This window comes from Phalacrocorax aristotelis, chromosome 19 (assembly GCF_949628215.1).
Source record: "Phalacrocorax aristotelis chromosome 19, bGulAri2.1, whole genome shotgun sequence".
NCBI lineage: Eukaryota > Metazoa > Chordata > Aves > Suliformes > Phalacrocoracidae > Phalacrocorax > Phalacrocorax aristotelis.
In genome coordinates, this window is record NC_134294.1 from 9705718 (window position 1) to 9724260 (window position 18543).

Sequence of the window (18543 nt, forward strand, 5' to 3'; positions counted from 1 at the left end):
CCTTGCAAAGGTCCACTTGCTGTTCATATATGCCTCCCTTGCACCTTGCCATGCAGCAGTTGGGCTCAACGTGGCATGAGCTGATGTGGTCCTTAGTGTGAACTTCCCAGAAGCTGATAAGTTCCCTGAGAGCTTTAGATCTAAATACTGCTAAGTGTTTAGGACTGGTTGTATGTTCCAGTCACTTTCAGAAGGGCACTCAGTAGTGCTGACCCTGCCCTTGAGGTTGTGGGTTTAATAAACATATTAACAAAGGTAAAATAAATATTTTAGGCAACAGGAACTTGCATCTCTGTCACCTGAGTAGGTGGTGGGCAGGGGATCATTCTTCTAGGTCAGGCCTGATGACCATATGCTTGATCCAAGGACTTCATGTATGGAGGGGCCTCTTAGTACCACAGTGGCTCAATGTGGAGTGGTTAGCACCCTCACGCAGATTCAGGGTGGTGATGGTAGGGTAATCTGGCATGTTTTTTTTCCTCTGGTGTTTCATGGGAGTATATTTGCACTCTTCTTCCTTTGCGGCTTTCACATGCTAACAATTTGTAGGCGACAGTCTTAATCTTCAGCAAGAAGATGCAGGTTTTAAACATAGAAGCATCTCTTCCTCTGAATCACTTTGTAAGGAAATGAATAGCAGTAATAGTTCCCATGTTCCAGTGGCATGCTGCTTAAAAGTTGGAATACCTAACGCCTTTTCCAAAATTAACCACAACTGGGATCAAGGTGCACACCAATATATAAATAATACAGCAACAGTCTATGAGCAATCACGGGTGTGGCTTCCACAGATGATTCAGAAAAAATAATGAGCTGTGTGGATGCAAATAGGCATTTGGGCGGGGATTATGCAAGGCCTGAATTACAATGCAGGATGGGTGGGGGTAACACCTTTTTCAGCTTACAAATGCTAATCACAAGCTCAACAGCCAGAAATCTCTGCAGTGCTACTTAACAAATATTAATAACTCTAATTAAACTTTGTGTGCTAGATTTTCAGTGCGAAGGAGCTATCAGAAACAGAATTTGCTATATGTTTTCAGTTTTAAATGAATATAACCTGCTTTCCAAACAAGCTATCAGAAAAGAAAAGATTAGGCTACTTATAAAAAAGTTTACCCCAGGAACACTGAACAGACACACAAATCAATAGGTTACCTAACTGCAGAGACCCTACAAGCAGGTAAAGTGATGTATCTTGTTACCTCCATCTCAAATTTCTTCCTTGACAGTAATCTAGACAGTATGTATTTAACATACAGTTTGTAATACTATTAAAAGTGTTTATAAGGGCTGCAGTCTGTAATTTTGAGTTTGAAGGGTGGGAATTCCACCATGACTGATCTGGTCATCTTAACCCTGAATTCCTGACAAGACTCGGTTTGAACACCATCAGCAACTACTCCCTGCTGTAATAACTGCCCTTGCAAAATGGGTGTCTGTCTTGGACCAGATGGATGCTGTCCTGTATCGTGTCAAACCTACCATTTCACATGGACTGTTTAAAAACAAACGAAGGCTGCAGCAGGAGGAACCATAATCTGCAGTTTCAGTACAGTAGCAATTGCCTATTGCAGCCTGGGAGCGAACGGAAAACTAATAGTGACAGCAACAACGACCAGTAATTTTAAATGACTGCAGAACTTAACTATGTTGCCAATCAGCATGCTTCCAAATCAGGTTTATTTTCTGTTCCGATTTCTTTTGTGATGAAAGAGAAACTGGTGATTGAGAGGTTTTTTAACTGACCTACCACTACAGCTGTGTGTTATTTCCTGACATTATCTGTTTAAGAGCAAGTTAATGTGGTGCAGAAGTTAAGCTAATGGGTCTTTTGAGTCACCAGGTACTTCCACGACCTCTTCCCTTCAGGAAAAGGTATATTGAGGCAAACATCCTATCCTTGAGTTACCAGCTAGACTTGGTTCCTCTGGGTTGATTTGCTAGTCTGAAATGCACCACATGGGGGATGTTTCGCCAACATCGGAGCAGCCAGGCAGCTCTAGGTAACACTGACCCTTACACAGGGTAGGTATGACAGAGGCTTCTTGCTGCCATTGGTTAACTGGAGTGTGCTTTTGTTTGTGGTATTAACAGATTTGAGCCTGGCAGAGAAGACACACACCCCTTTTCACCAACTTTGCTGGTGGCCACATCTCACTGAGGTCTGCTCAATGATCGTGGCTTCACTGTAGGGCTGCTCTGGATCCAGCCTTCTGTAGTTTGTTGCAGCACAACTTCCTTTGCCCCAGCACAGCTGACTCCTGGGACCCATGGGTCCTCAGTAACATGGCCGGGTGGTCACAAGCGCGCTGCTGAGGCAAGAAAGAGACTGCTGGGGGAGTTGAGCAGTATGTATAGCCCACTTCTTGAACCAGGAGCCTGGGGGAAGCATTGCCTTTCCTTAGATGCACATTTTTCACCTCTGCTTTAATACAAATTCCATGACTCTTCAGGCTTCAGTGTATCAAGTCATAACTGCTTTGAATTGTGGTTATTCCAGTCAAATCTGGCAAGGGACTTCCTCCTTGGAGACAGGCTGTCAGGCCTTGCCCAGGTGAGCCCAAGCTCTAAATAACCAAGTGTGTGATCAGGCTGTTGCAAAAAACATGTTGTGTCCTGACAAGTCTTATCACGTGTCAGGGGATGAGCAGAGAAATGTCTTCTGGCCAGAACTTGCAAAGCTTCCCCCACAGCTCTACAGCCTTAATTACTCACTTGGAAAACTGAATAGAATTTTTTGATTGTGCAAACTTTGTCCCCCAAAGCACAGGAATTTGATGTCTAAGAATATAGAGGCGAGGCTCCCAGCCACCTTTGTCAGTGATCCCCTCCCTCACCATCACCCAGAGAGAACCACTGAACTGTGGACCAAGTCCTCAGTGAAACCTTATTACTTTCGATTTTCAAAGGGAAAATGGCCAAGATAATAAATACTGTAAGACTTGCCTATAGATGACTTTCCTTGTACTGAAGAGGCACGTGAGCTCTGTAACCTGCTTGAATGTCTTGCTCGTAGCCAAGCAGTTCCAGTCACTATTATCATTTCAGGTTCAGTCTGGTTCACTTCAGTTACAGTTGCACTGAACTGGAGTTCATCATTTAACTTCTGGAATGAGACTTAATACTGCTGTTAGTCAGCTGACACACAATAGGAAAGATAGCATCACTACAGAGTAATTGGTTGGTTTTCTTTTTTGAAATACTCAGGACTGAGTAGACAATACCAGTACTTTCAGAAAAGAAGTGCGCAATTATAATTTTTTTTTTTCTAGGAGGAAAAACTCTAATGGAGGTTAGGTTAAAAATGTCCATGCTTTTTTGGAATTTCAGAAAATGTATGTAAGACTATTCAGAAGCACAAGGTTTATAAGGTTTTTAAGCTTTTCAGCATCATAAATACAAAAATAGTTTGTACCTAGAAGTAGATCTTATTCTGAGGAAGTAAAAGGTGTCTTGCTACTACATTAGCAGAAAAGGTTTTAGCCCAATGGCTAGGGAACTTCCACTGCTAACGGAAGTGAAAATAAGTGCCAGGGTGCAGGGTTGGGGAAATTATAACAAATACCCCATTTTATACCAAAGACATGTTCACCTGTTAGTCACTTTAGAAGGCTCTTTGGCTTGCCTTGTGCAAATACTAAGCAATAGCATCGGGCTGGTGTGACGAGCAAGAAGTTAAGACAGAAAGCTTACCCCATCACTGTTTATAAAGAGAACAGTGAATGAGACCTGGCCGCAAGTGCGATAGCTCAGACTTGCAGTTTTACTTCATCCAAATGCTTGTATGTCCAGAAACACAGAATGCCTGGGCTGGCCTCCCTGTCAGGAGGGTTCAATTTCTCAGTGTGCACACTAGCTGTGTGGCTTTTCCCTGCATTCTTTTAAGCCAAAATAATCCCACTGAAAGCAGGAAGATGCTTGCTATGGGGTATCTTTCCTTTTTCCTGCCCGAGAGTGCCTTTGCTACTAATTTGAAAGTAAATGCTATTAAGGCAGAACTGAGACTCAAGGCCTTTGGGAGTTCAAGTGGTTCCGGGTAAGGGGCAAAGTCTGTTCAAGCACAGGAACCTTGGCTAAAACGGGGGGTTCCAAATATCAGGAACAGAGTGGGACCCAGTGGCAAAATCTAGAAGAGATCTGCAAGGTGGTTGCTTTGCCTTAAACAAAGTTCTGAAATTACAACTACTGAGTCTGTGCCAAGTCTCACAACTGACAAGGAACGAGCTGCAGATTAGCAGCATTGATCTGTTTGCTGCAGCAGTGATTGTGTTACTGAGAAGGCGTTATTCTGGAGCCCTAGGGTTAAAGCTCCTCAGATTTAAGGGGAAGGTTTCAAGTACCAATTTGACTTTTTCCACCTTAGAAAAATCTGGGGGGTGGAGGTGAAGGAGAGCTTTCAGTAGGATGAACATTATAGTCAACAGCCTTGCACAGCGTTAGATAACCTGTTTATGTTCTGGAGGCCAATCTGCGTGGGTTCTTAGCAGTGTTATGGCACAGCAGTAGATTTTTAAGCACTTACATAAATGAGGCTTAGCAATCTCCCCAGCTATAAAAGCCAAGTAATTAGGCATTACTATAAAACTATATCTGACATTTTTCCATTGAGTGTAATTCCAAGGATGGTAGCCGGCTTTATTCTGAAATAAGCTCATTGACAGAGAAGGTGATGACTTCAGACTGCCAGATCAAGGCAAGCATTTACCTGCATACACAGCTAAAAGATCAAAGTCGTGTGATGCTTTGTACCTTCAGTAACCTTATCTATGGCTCACATACTATGGTTAAATATACTTGCTATGTGATGGGTATATGTAATTTCTTGCTCCTCTTAAGCAAAAAAAAAAAACCACACCCAAACCATGCTGTGCTGAAGCTTTTTTCATCCTCAGAATATGAGTAGCTCCTCTTCAGTCACCCTTAATGTACAATTTAATTCTTTTTAGGAGTTGAGGAATTGAAGATGGGAACACTACTGCCCTCTGTCTCCTGTATGATGGTGCCTAATGTGTTAGGGGTGACTTTAGAAATAACAAAGGTTATTAATAATGATAGGCTGCATAACTTCACAGGATGTTTTATGACCAGCACAAAACTATGGACACCATACTACCAGGTAGTAAAGAGGAATTAAAATTAACGGTGTGCAATGTGAGTTATTTAACACGTCTGCAGAAATCTTAATTAAATGCAAGCTGAATTCAACATGTTGCACATTTAACATCATTCACTTTGAATTTGCCAGTAAATGCAGAACTCAAATGCACAATTGTACATGCTATTCAATAAAGCAAAAACCAAAATGTATCATAAATATTTTATAACTTTATTAAACTTGAGACATGACAATACTCAAAATACAAAGTGAATTCTTTTTTATTCAATACTGTACACGATGCAGAAATATCAGTGCATTTCTATAGCGTGTATTTCACCTTCATTTAGTTTGTACTAAAACAAATAAAAAGTAAGCTTTAAAATAGCTCAAACATCTCATTCAGCAGTTTAAACTGTAAACAGCTTGTTTATTTCTCTTAGGAGGAACATGTTCATCTTCTGTACCTCCATTAATGAGCACCCTTTCTCTTGTGCTTATCTGTAAGAGGATAAATGTAATCAAAATGAGCATGAGAAACTGCTAATGCACAAATGTGGCACCTCAATTTAGCAGATCACTGAGGCACAATGAGGAAAAATTAAACAGCAGGAAGCAGCATCTGAAGCAGCGAGAGATGGGACTGACACTGTTCATAAATGGAATCATGTTCTTCCTCACACCCTCCTCCTCCCCTAAAATACTGAATAGAAATCAAAACACAAGACCAGCTTGTGCTGTGATTCTGCATTTAATACAGTCAGAACTTCAGACTCTAGGTGAGCACATAGTTGTTACTGCCTGCTTTGTAGCAACCATATAGCTGCTCATATGCTCTGCTGCTTTTGGGATGCTTTCACGTGTTTCTAGAATCCAGCAGGAAAAGAGCAGCAGCAGAGGCTTAGCAGTAGCTGATCCAAGTCTCTCCTAAGAAAAACTGCAAAATTGAGCCAAATACATCTAGCAACTGAAAGAATCCACAAAAACTAACTCCCTTTAAAAGTCTATTAGTGTCAAATTAAGTTGTAAAATAGATTCTTCTTTCGAAACGTGCTTTCAGTATGCTTGCCAAGTCTTGAAGTGGATGTCAGATCTTGCAGTTGCCTTCTTACCAGGTTGGCATATCCTACTCAAAGAGGACAGAGTCTGTTCTCAGAGTTACTGTGTGAAAGAAATTCTGGAAATGCCTGATATGAAAACTGTACTGCATTACCTGCTCTGTCAGCTTTATAAGTGACTCGTAAGCAAAGCTAGATTTTTTTTTTTAATAACATGACTACCAAATATGTTCATCTAGGTAGCATATAACTGGCCAACTGTGACTACTCTCCCTCCATATGTTTTTATGGAATCTGTAGGTTTTCAGCTATACATATCATGACAAAAAAACAGTCTTAAACATATCAGGTATGCAGCATAAGAGGACTTTACCATCCACTTTCCAGTTCTCGGAGGACAAACTGGTCCTACTTCATTATCCGAGAACCTGAAGAACTTTGTAACATGATAAAGTTCAGCTCCATCCTGAACAACTGAGCTGAGACTGTGCTCCCAGAGACTATGGGGAAACCACATAAGAGAGGTGTTTTCGTTTCAGATGACCAGCTATGTCCGTTCTAGGTTTTGAGTCCAGTTTTGTTGGGGATGAAGTGGCTGTGCAGTCACCAGACCAGGACTGAACCTCTGTGTTACAGCTACTTTCTTCTGCTTCTCTGAAGAATTTCTCATACTTGTCCAAATATGGAGGCCTTTCAGGCAGCAGATAGTAGTGCGTCGAACTGGCCTTCTTACCATTTTCAATAATTGGAAGAATGCAAGGGACCCTGTTTGAAGATCCTTCACTATTTTGTCTTTGTAGAGCTTTGCTACTGACATACTTTGGGTCAGGTGCAAAACTCTGAGTGGGGGGCATAACCCCATTGAGGTATGATGGCAGGCTTTTGGGACTTGGTGTACGGGAATTGCTGCGTGACAAAGGTTCTCTTGGGGGGACTTTTGGAGGCCTGTCTTCATCACTGTACGCACTAGAAGCGACTTCTGCTGACCACCTTCTGTAATCTGGCTTGAGAGCCCTTGGAGGTATGGGAACCCTTGGTGGAATCTCTGGTTTATCTTCATCAGAGTTTGGAGAAGACCTGTTCAAGTGTCCAGATAGTCTTACTACTGGTTTATTAAGAGATCCAGCTGGCCCGGAATGGGACCTTCGCAAACGTCGATGCAGCTGCTGTGGAGGAGGACAAACACTGGATATGTATCCATTTAGGCTTTGTGTAGGGTTGGCATCTTCTGGTTTTGGTCCTGTTGGAGTATCAAAGTATGCATAGTTGATTTGTCCACAGCCCCTAAAGCTCCGCCGGCTTGGAGCACTGGATTTAAAAGGAGGAAGTTCATAATCTTCTAACAAGAAGTCAGTATCTGAGCTAGTCAGGAATTCCACCTCTCTGTCAACCTCATCTGGAGTAAGGTCTTCAGAAATAGGCAGAGGGGGTAGTGGCTTGGAGCTACGGTCATTGGAAGATGCAGACAGAAATTGCATTGGCCCATTTTTTATTGGCATGTGAGGAGGTGTTTCATCAGAAACACAGCCCATGGTTAATGACAGCTTACTAAAGCCAGGAACGAGATGGTCTTCGTATCTTGAAATTGGCTGTTCTGTTTTGGGACTTACAGGAGGTGGACTGGATTTCTGAGATGGGACTTGGGTGCAACTTTCAGCAAAGCTGTGGTCACTCAAGGAAGCATGGTTGGAAGGGTGCCCTAAAAAGGTGAGAGAGTCTTAGAAACACTCTTCTAAGTAACACTCTAGTGCATGCTTTTGCCACTGCATATTTAACTATTTAATTCCTTCTAATGCAACAATAGGTATTGTCTACTTAATGACTCCAGTAGCAAAACTTGGCTATTATAGATCTTTTCTGGTCATGGATTTGTATATTTAGCTGGTTACCTTATTGATTTAGGCCAGTGCTCCAGTTAAATGAGGTAGTTCAAGAGACCCCAAGCATAAGCAGCAGAACAAAGCTACAGCTGCAAAGATCCCAGCAGAGAACCACAACGGAACAAGTGCTATTTTACTAAATGGCCTTTCTGTCAGAAATGTAATGGCGACTCAGAGGCCTCTAAGTACAAGGAAAAGGCTTTTTTGTTTGCTTGTTTCAACTTGATCACATTATTTTAAATGGCTTTTTTTGTCGGGCTTGAATAGTAGTAGTTTCTTGAAATGTTTGCATTCTGTCACCAGAGGGCAGCCTTATATCCAGAATGAGAAAGCATTTAGTGGCTTCAGGAAGACTTAAGAACTTTTTTCCAAGACAAATAAATCCATGACACTACCTAAATACATATGTGTTAGTCTTTATACTTACCAAGCGATGGTAAATGTTGGTCTGTTGATGGATGCAAATTATATGCCACTGCTATAGGGTCCACATTAAAGAAAGTACTAAGAAAAAAAAAAAAAAGAAGACTTTACTGTAAACAAACCATAGGTTGGTACTGGTACAAGTAGTCTTAGTGCTCATCTCATACTTTAAGATACAATAGATCCCCTTTTAGCCTCACTCACTTTTCAAATCCACTGTGGCTACCCCAGCAGGTTTTCAGACTCCCCATGCCTTGACTAGTGTGAATGAACCCGGTTTTCAATGGGACTCTCATTTCCTGAGCAGCAACTCCTGCAGTTGACATTGTGCGCTGCTCTCTGGTGATGTCTCACGACCCTAGAAATTCACAGTCCTTGACAAGTTTTCTGCAGTTTTCATTCCCTTCAAAAGAGAGAAGGACATGAATATCAGAAATGCAAACTTGATGAATTCACCTCTCATCTGAAATTTCAGTATTTCAAGGAAGTAAACAGCTCTGTAGGAAGGCCTTCTGCCCTAATACTTGCCAATAGGAAAACTTTACCGAACTTGCTATTTTGTGTCTGACTGCAAAACTAAAGTACAAAATAGGTAAATTGTCTTATGGAATCAAACTGTTATTAAAAAAAGAAAATTATGTTCAGTAAAACTATATGGTAACTGTGCATCAGCAACTTCAGTTCTTGTACATAAACTGCCAGTTATTCAGGCAAAGTAAGTTTTCCAGAACAATCTCTTTAACTGTCTAGTAGCCATCCATCTTTAGTTGTATCTTTTTGCTAATGAGTTTATGGTTTCCAGCATGGCCAACATGTAACAGCCTAGTCTGTTTTTAAGTATTACCTTCAATAGCCTAACAAATGGCCTTTGCTCCAATAAACATAATTACCAACTACTTAAATCAGAATTCCAGAACTTCTTTATATAAAGGAGTCACTATTATTAACAAACTTACACCTTAACATACTTTAAATCGACCTCAAGTCTACCAGCTATTTCAAACAAATGGGAAATCTAGTGATTTTAAATAATTTCAGCTTAAACCGTCCTGCTATATTCAGATTTATTTTGAAGGTGAGAAAAATGCTTTATCTGGCCCATTTACAACAGAAAAAAAATGTGTTGGCAATTGCTTTATATTGAGTAAATAATCATAGTCTAAGGAACAAGTTGCCTCACAGGGCTTTGTTTAGGAAATTCAGAATGGACAGTCGGGGGGGTGGGGGGACAGTGTAAAAGTAGTCAACATTCTGAAGGCAGGATAAATTCAGTCCAAGGGTACAAGGTCTGTGCTTCATCTACACAAATATCCTAAATGCAGCAAGTACAATATAGCTGTTTAAAAACAAACCAACCACTAAACAAACAAAAAAACCCACCCAAACCCATCCAAAACAGTTTAATTTGTATCTCTCTTTGAGAATCAAGAATGTGACCAGTTTCTTAACATAAACTTCCTGCCCCTTCAGCACCCACCCACCCCACCCACCCTCCATCCCCCACCCCAAAAGAGAAAATTCCACCTAAAGAAAAAAGTCAACCAACAATTGAGGACCAGCTACATCTGTGCAGTATTCATGTCAAGAAAAAAACCTTCAGTGTGGTGCCACAAGAAAACAGGGTGCAGAAATAAGTAATAGCTTACACTTATGGCAAATCTGTTCCAAAAACGGACCTTCTCTGGAGATATGTCCTCTTCCTTTATGAGGAAAGATCCATTATACTTATTTGCAACATGAGGGCTGGACAGACTCCTAAGCAGGACTGCAAACCAGGTGTCCCAGGATTAATTTGCAGTCTAACACCACTATGTGCCTTTTATAAACAATTACTCGAGAAAGACCAACTTTGCTATGCTTTTCCAGATTTGAACTGGGTCCAGTATTGGTCATCCAAGCAAACAGTATATGCTTGGATGATCAATAATATAGCTTCTGACTGTACATATGTTTGTAATGTGCAAGACCTAATCACATTCTCCTTAAGAGTGTGATGGTTTTCTTGATCATGCCTACCAGTGATCACCCTTGTGTTAATAGAAGTGGAATTTTTTTTTTTATTTGCTACCAAATACCCCGTGTATTTTAGGCAGGATTTAAGAATTCTAGACAGGAGGCTATTAGCTTTAAGAGAAGCGAACAAGGCCAAACCACTGTTCTGTCTGCTGCAGCAGAGCATTAGAGTCTTAGTCCTACTTTACTTCAGCCCTCCTGATTTTAGTAAAAACTATGCTCTTCCTTTTCAGTCTCCTTCAAAGCTAGCTTTACCCTGGGAATTTTTACATTACACAGTCAAGCTGGACCCTTCCCAGTAATGGGAACTGTAGATTTTCATAGTAAAATTAAATATAAACATAGAGCCCCAGGAAGCAATGAAGTAGTTCTGATTGGCAAATGAGTTCAAAATCTCTAACAGTCCTCTAATAGCAGTTTTTCCTTCTAGTTCTGTAAGCGTGCACATAACCATTGTCTATGGTTATGCAGAAGTCTGGAGAAATCCATTGGTCAAGAAGACTTAAGCAGCACAGAATAAGTACAGCACCAATTCTAAAATTAATTCCTATCCTGTTAACACAATTTGCAAATAAAACATCTGTCACATCAGCTCACGCTGTATTGAGCAGTGATTTTTTTCATGTATCACAGATCCTAGCCTATTAGCAATTAATCTGCAAAAGAAATGGAGGAGAATGAATTAGTAAACTTAAGGCTAATGCCGAGGAAGGAGTTTCCGCTTCCATTTCAGTATTTTTGGAAGTCAAATGCAAGGCACAAGTTGAAAAAATTCACTGATACAGAGCACCAATTAGTCAGCAAATGCTAGTACTCCACCTCAGCACACATACAAGATCCAACAAGACCACGAGCGAGACATTGATTATGATATTAAAAAAATGAGACAGGAAGCGGGGGGTGGCATTGGTGTAGTTTGAGAGCACATGTAACATGCTTGCTATGATAACATACAACCCTTGCAGGTCTTGTTAAGAAGCCCAACCTCCATCAGATCCCACGCCAAAACCACTGCTAGTAATTCCTGTGTCAGCTTTCTGAATGCCGTCTAAATCTCTGCTCTTAAGACTGATAGTTGCACAATTGCCTCTCTGAAATCCCTCCAGGATGCTAAGCTCAACTTCTGAAATAGACTTAAATATTTACATGCTCTAGGAAAAGGCAATTTTCACTTGTTTCAATCAACTTTTTTTTTTCCTTCAAATAAAGCACAGACAAATTTTGCAGCCATAAGACTTGCTTGCTCCTAACAATAACCTCTTTGTGAATTCACAGAAGGTGACTTGCCTTGACATTTCAGTGGAGAGTTGTGAATGGACCGAGTTATGAAACTGCCCTCCATGCCTTAAGCTGGGAGTATCAAGAGAGGTAAGGTATGTGCTCTTTCACGACATCACCTAGTTACATTCTCAGTGGAGTCTAGAGAGTTGGTGCTTGTATTTTAAAATGTGCATAAGCTTTTTTGAAGAAACGGTACTTAAGAGGGAGCCATGAGGCCATGTAATCGAGGAATACAAACTCTATTTTATACAGCATGCTCTTACTAAAGCTGAGCAGTACATATTTCATGAGGCTACTGATTTCTAGTAATTGGCTTTAAAATAAATAAACTTTACAAAAGTCAGTCAAGAAGATATAAACACCAACAGTTTTCCACTGTAACTGTTTGCCCAATCCTGTGTCCTTAAAGACTTAAGGATCTAAAGTTAACCATAAATAAAATCAAACTACATTTGCTAAAGAAAATGGGCACCATGCAGTGATGAAGCACGCTGGATCTCGTGTTTGTTTGCTGCTTGTTTGCACAGAATGGGTTTCTGGTTACTGTGCTTGTCTAGCCTAGTTACACATAGATTAGGGCACTTAGAAAGATGGAAGCACTTTGAGCACTTTTGAATAGTGTTAGTCAAAAGAAACTGAGTGAGTTCAAACTAAAACTATAGCTAGTAATTACTACAGGGCAGACAAAAGCCAAGGCAATTCAAAGGTTTGTCAGTGCACGAGGAAGCTATCTATCAACAGCATCCACTGTAAGGCTAACTGTGCAAAGGAGATTGTTTTTCGTCGCTCATGCCTGCTCACATTAACAAATATTAATTATTCTAAATATTGAAGATGAGATTGATTTTTTTTTTAATAAGGCCAAATATACCTTCAGACTTGAACTAAGTGATGAATAATAGGATATGTGTAAGCTGAAAATGGTCAAATATATCCATAACCAGTAGGGTATCTACACAGGGAGGAATGCATATGGGAATATATCGGAAAAATTTTACGAGATGAAGTTGACTTACATAAAACATCTCCCAAATATACAGTTTTCATACTGATACATATCACTAAATACTTGTGTTATAGCAACAGTAATCCTCTACTTAGAAAATAAGAAGCATTTACATATATTTTAGCTCAACACCTATCACTGATCACACAGAGAATCTTTGTTACTCTGTTCCCGGCTCCCCCAGCCCCAGTGCAACCAAATATTTGAGGTGAGTCAGGTCCATAATAAAGCAAACCTTTCTGGTATGCACAGTGTAGAGCAAAGCGTACTCTAGTGTTTCACTTAATGGGTATGGTACAGCAATTTGCTGTATAGATTTTCTGAATGCACAAATTTTGCACAGGTTCTATAAAGGCAACACTCTTGACAAGCAGCTTGGATACTTCTTGTAAGAAATGCGAAAAAGGGGGGGGGGAAGTAAGACCTACTTAACAGTTTTGGGAGGAGAGAAAAGGTGGCTACATTAAATCCACAACCTATTTTTGCTCACCTTGCCACCACATATCTTTAACAAATCTCAGAAGCAATTCACAGGAGGAGGGGCACATTTTTGCACTACAAGTCATCCACTCCAACTAGCTGTTCCTTATTTGACAACGTGATGTAATTTCCTTTTTTCCTTTGACTTTCTATTAATGTAAGTACGTGAGATAGGGCCAGCCCTTTAATGTTTTAATATTTAAGTATTTCAGGCTTCTAATTGGACTTTTAAAAGCCTAAAAGCTGTTAGTATACTCTCCGGAACTTCATATACTTCAGAAAAAAAAAAAATCCTGGTTCTGCAGTGGTTACAACATCCCTCAAGTGCTTTTGTCTTTTCAAGTAGATGAATGCTCAGTAACGGACCCCTAGTAGAAACAGCCTCACAAGAAGGTTAGTTTAAAACCTATTCATTTAATAAATAATTAGATCTAACTTACTATACACCAAACCTCCACAGCGCAGTTCAGTATTCCTCTGAGTCACTAGCCAAATCCTGCTCAGATACAGGCCTCAGGAGATTTTTCAATTTATCGGATTAATATTCTTTACAGTTATTACATAAATGAGGCATATTCTTAGCTCTGAAAGATTTTTCTACATGTTCTGCCAACCAGAAATGGACCTTCTCTGGTAGAAAATTTGAGCCTATGATCACTTAGCAAAGAAGGATAAAAGTACCACTTGTACTATAGGAGGTTGCAAATAAAATTAATTCTACAGGTGTACCCCAGATGATGATGGGCCTAAGTTTGGAGAGACAAATCAACTGAACAGCAGACATACAAAATATTTAGATTATAATAGCTATTTTTTAATACATTCAAAGAACTGCAGTTCATAAAGGAGTTTAAGTTCAGTTAAAATTTGGCCTACCATTTCACAGTCCTACATAGCAACTGGGAAGAACTTGTAAATTGCCAGTAGAAAACTAATAATTAAATAGCAAGACAATTGCCCTTCCTCAGCTTGACAGATTTCAGATGCATGCTTAAGGTATGGTACTTCACCCTCCTGAGAATTTTAACGTGAATATAGCCAGCTTACATTCAGGAAATAAAAATTCCTTTATAGCTGACTCAGAGTCATAACCATAGTATTAGACATGCTGTGATAAGTTTTAATTCTGTTTTCTACTACAGAGAGGTGGAACTGTTTTCCTCTAAAATAATTCCTGTACTGCAGAGGATGGCAGACAAAGAGCTTCACCAAGAACATACACCCCCTCAAAAGATAGCCTTTTATTTAAGGAGAAAAAAAAACCAACTAACTGTCCCATACAGGTAATTTCCAAAGGAAAGAAAACTAGGTTTGTGCATAAAGTATCATGGTTAAATTGAGCAGTTTGATTTCCTCTTGTCAAGTTTTACTAGCGTTTGTAAAATGTGTTTGTAAGGCAGAGGCATCACTCGCCTGTCATTCCAGTATGACAAAGATTCAAGTATCCCCAAACGGACCAGAGAGACCTTGCCCCAGAGCCCTTCCCATCCAGTTTATCAATATATAATTAAGGACTGTCATCTTTAGATCAAGCATAACAAGTTTTTTTTTTGCTTACTGCTTCAGCAGTCCTGCACAGGGTCCTTGGTCTGTGCGCGAGTGACAGGACACCGAGGTCTCAGAGCCACTCGGGACACTGTGCTCTGCATAACCCATCCAGTGTATGCCCACGGCAGGCATATGAGCTCGAGAGATGCACTGTCAATACTTGACGGGTACAGTGGTGTCTCCGGATTTAAACACCACAGACAGGCTATTTTAGAAAATCGAGGATAAGCGTGTACTGGGGTATTAAATCATGAAGAAGCGTTTATTCTAAATTAAGCCATCCTAAATTAGGGCGCTAAGCACAGAGCCAGAGACCCCAGCAGTCTCTGTTTGTTCGCAGGAGCCAGAGGGGCAGCTCGGAGGTGAGGAACCGGCACTGTGTCGGGTCAGGAGAAGACGCACGCCACGCCACGCCGATGCCCAGGACCGGACACCGCTGACCCCGGCGGGTCCCGTCCGGCCCCCCCCGCAGAGCCTCCGGCACCCGTGAAGGCGCGCTCCCCGCCACGGCGAGCAGGGCATCGTACCCGGGACGCCTCCCCGCCAGACCCCGCAGGTGAGCGGCGCAGCGCCGGGGCTGGGCCCCCCACTGCCAGTACAAGGGCAGAAAACGCGGTCCCGCGCCTCCCCGGCGCTCCTCCCGGGCCGCGGCCCGCCGCCTTACCCCCCCGCACCCCCCCCCCCGCGCCGCTGGCGTGGGCCGCGCCGCGCCGGGATCGCGGCTCTGTGCCAGGGGCCCGGCCAGCCCTGGTGCCGCGGCCCGGGCGAGCCCCGGGTGCCGCCGGCGGCTGCCCGCTCCGACCCCCGCTCCTTTCCCCGGCGGCGGGGCCCCGCGCGGCAGGTACGGGGCGGCCCCGAGACCGCGGCCGAGCCCTGCCGGGAGCGGCTCAGGTGCGCGGCGGGAAGGAGCGGCCTCGGCGGGCCGCGACAGCGGGGGGGTGCCCCGCCGCCATGGCAACGAGCGGCGCGGGGCGGCGGGAGGTGCCGCCGTGGGGACCGTCACTCACCCCGACAGCGTCGCGCCGCTCTGCATGTCCCCGCGCGGTCGCCGGCGCCACACGCATGCGCCAAGCCGCGACAGCGCCCGATCACTGCCGCGCCGCGCGGGGACGGCGGCTCTTATACTGGGGGGCGGAGCCGCCGGGGAGCCAGGCCACGCCCGGCCGCGCCCCTTCCTATGTTGCGCTCACGTCGGGAAAAGCCTTAAAGGGGCGATGTCCGCGCGTGGGCCGGTGAAGGTGCTGTGGCGGGTTCTAGGCGGGCGGGTGCCGCTGGGAGGGTGCGGGCCTCGCCTGGCGGGGAGCGGGGGCTGCAGCGGGCCCCAGCGGAGGCCTGGGTGCCGGCAGCGCTGTTCGTTCATCTGGGCTTTTCTGCCGGAACGGCCGCCGGTGCTCCGCCGCACCGCCCTCCTTCGTCCCCTTCCACGGTCTGCCCGGGCCTGCGGGGTCGGCCGCCTCCGGGCTGAGCGAGAGGCGCGTTTGCCGAGCGGGCTCCGGGTGGGGGCGACCGGGGCGCGGCGCCGGCCGGCCGGGGAGCTGCCGCCAGCGCAGAGGCGGCGCGGCCTCGCGGGAGCTCGCGCTCGGTCCCCTCAGCGCGGCGCGGGGAGCGGCGGGTGCCGAAGCGGCCGCGCGCCTCCAGCAGCGCGAGGCTGTGAGGCAGCGCTGGTGAAACCCTGTCGGCGCCCAGCGTTCCCTGCGGCGGCCGGCGCTCGGCGTCCTTCCCTGCCCCGGCTATCTGCTCGGCGTTCCCGGGCCGGTGCACTAATCCTTCAGAGGAACCGCCCGCCGCCCCCGCTTCAGTGTCCTGTGCGTCACTGGGCCCCCGCTTCCCGGCGGATGGCGGCGGTTACTCGATCCGCTGCCCCTTGGCCTCTCCTGGTCCCATTTCTGATAGCGCCGGGGCCAGTCACCCCGCTCAACTGCCGCGCAGGACCCGCCCGCGGCTCTCCCGCTCCCCGGGGAGACCTGCGCGCCTTCCCCCGGCTCGGGAGCCTTCCCCCGGCTCGGGAGCCTTCCCCCGGCTCGGGAGCCTTCCCCCGGCTCGGGAGCCTTCCCCCGGCTCGGGAGCCTTCCCCCGGCTCGGGAGCCTTCCCCCGGCTCGGGAGCCTTCCCCGGGGACGCTCCTCCCGCCACCCGCGCGCGGCCGGCGTAGCCGTCCCGCCGCCCCCGGGAAGCGCTCGCTGACCCGCCCCGCCTGCCCGCGGCGGGCGGTCCCGGGGGCGCCGGCATCCCGCGCTGCCCCTCCGTTTCGGCCGGTGAGGAACGCGGCGCCTTTGACTCCGCGCGGTTCCCCCTGTTGAGGCGTGCTGTAGTTATTTCTGGGGTAACAGTGGCTTCGCCCGAACGGCGGGATGGAGCTAGTTCTTGCCTGCCGTGCGTTTGGTGTCCGAGTGTCTTGCAGTCGCAGGGGACGGCTGTGCTTCAGTACCGCCAGAGGAAAAAAACACACCAACGCTTTCACCGTTGTAGGAATTGCTCCTGTGAACATCTTCCTGAACTTTGTGTTGAAATAAATCAGTCTTCATGTGGAATGGTTTATTGGGTATCTTGAGTAATCATATGGGGGTTGTCGGAGATTTGACAGTGTATTTTGTGTCTAGACTTAGCATTTGCGATGGTAAAACACGGGTGAGTGGTAGGATTTTCAGCGAAAGCTGCTGTGTAAAAACTTTCTTGAGTATTTGCAGGTGATACCGTTTATTATAGCATAAACATTGCGAACCTGGTTTTTGATCTGTTTTGCTGTACAGTGCAATTATTTATTTGTTGGACAAATGTCAGTGTGGGACTCTGGAAGTCCCAGCACTGAGCGTTGCGAACAATAGGATTAACAAAACACGTCTGCTGTACTCTTTGAGCTGGAATACTTGTTAATATTGCTAAGAAGGAAGAATGCTTGATTTCATTGCAGGATGTGGTGCACATCTGTAGCTGACTTCTGCTTTCTCTTTTGGGGTGTGTATTGACCTCTAGTGAAAGTCCCCCACCTGCCCTTGTTCTTAGGGACAGTAAGCTCCCCTACTGTGTATTTGTATCATAAGAACTGCTGTATTGCTGTACAAATGAAGGCGATATGAGACGGAAGGGAAGCAGTATAAACAAAGAGATGTTTTTAGTGGGTTTGTGGTGGTTTTTTTTTGTTTTCCCTCCGTGAGAAATGATGAAGAGGTCCCCTAAAGATGGCTGGACACGTTTTGCAGATGAGAGAAAGTTAAAAGAATATAAGGGTGGGGGTGGTGGAAGCTATTGAAAGAAAGGAGGAGAGCAGACAAAGGAGGTTTTGTATTTTTGATGAGTTAGGGCACACTGTGTTAATGGTGAGACTGCACTATGTTGCGTTGTGGATGCATGCTTAGAGGGGGTAGCAACTAGTGGTGATGGCTTGTGCTGAACTGTATGTGCTCCAACAATTCTTCAAATGCTTTGCTGTACTTCTGTTGCTCAGGGCTTGAAGACTGCGACTAACTTTCTGCGGATGAACTGTGCATGCAACATGAGTTATCTTAAGTTTAAACTGTCCTGGTTGCTTTTTTGTTTGTTTTTAATTTTGATATGTTGATGTACATACTTACTGATGGTGCAAATAGCCCAAAGTATTATTATAAATGGATATAAAGGACAAACTTGGTTTTAAAATGCATTTCAGAGTGTTGATGTGACTTCAGTAGAAAAAACTCCTGCAGTGCCTCCATGGTGGAACATGAGGAATAATAAGTGTTTGGCTTTTTAACTTGTTTGTGCCTGCTATACGAGGATA

The 18543-nt window shown here is 44.5% G+C and overlaps 2 protein-coding genes across 4 annotated transcripts in view; one reads left to right on the plus strand and one right to left on the minus strand.

Moving 5' to 3' along the window:
* Positions 1-5308: 5308 nt before the first annotated feature.
* On the minus strand, positions 5309-16746 carry ERRFI1 (ERBB receptor feedback inhibitor 1). 2 transcript variants are annotated; one of them, XM_075114054.1, is made up of 4 exons: positions 15795-16743; positions 8664-8862; positions 8464-8540; positions 5309-7855 (listed from the first exon to the last, which is right to left on the minus strand). In XM_075114054.1, the coding sequence occupies exons 2-4, from the start codon at positions 8783-8785 to the stop codon at positions 6657-6659; spliced, it is 1398 nt and encodes a 465-aa protein (XP_074970155.1). In that variant the 5' UTR covers positions 8786-8862; positions 15795-16743; the 3' UTR covers positions 5309-6656. The 2 variants fall into 2 exon arrangements, with proteins under 2 accessions (XP_074970155.1, XP_074970157.1); XM_075114056.1 differs by lacking the exon at positions 8664-8862 and having other exon boundaries at positions 15795-16746.
* Positions 7774-18543, plus strand: part of SLC45A1 (solute carrier family 45 member 1) — an 81381-nt gene continuing 70611 nt past the window's right edge. For both annotated transcript variants that reach the window (XM_075114049.1, XM_075114050.1), the window contains exons 1-3: positions 7774-7863; positions 11748-11845; positions 15128-15343. The gene's annotated coding sequence lies outside the window, so the exon portion shown is untranslated. The remainder of the gene's footprint in view (positions 7864-11747; positions 11846-15127; positions 15344-18543) is intronic.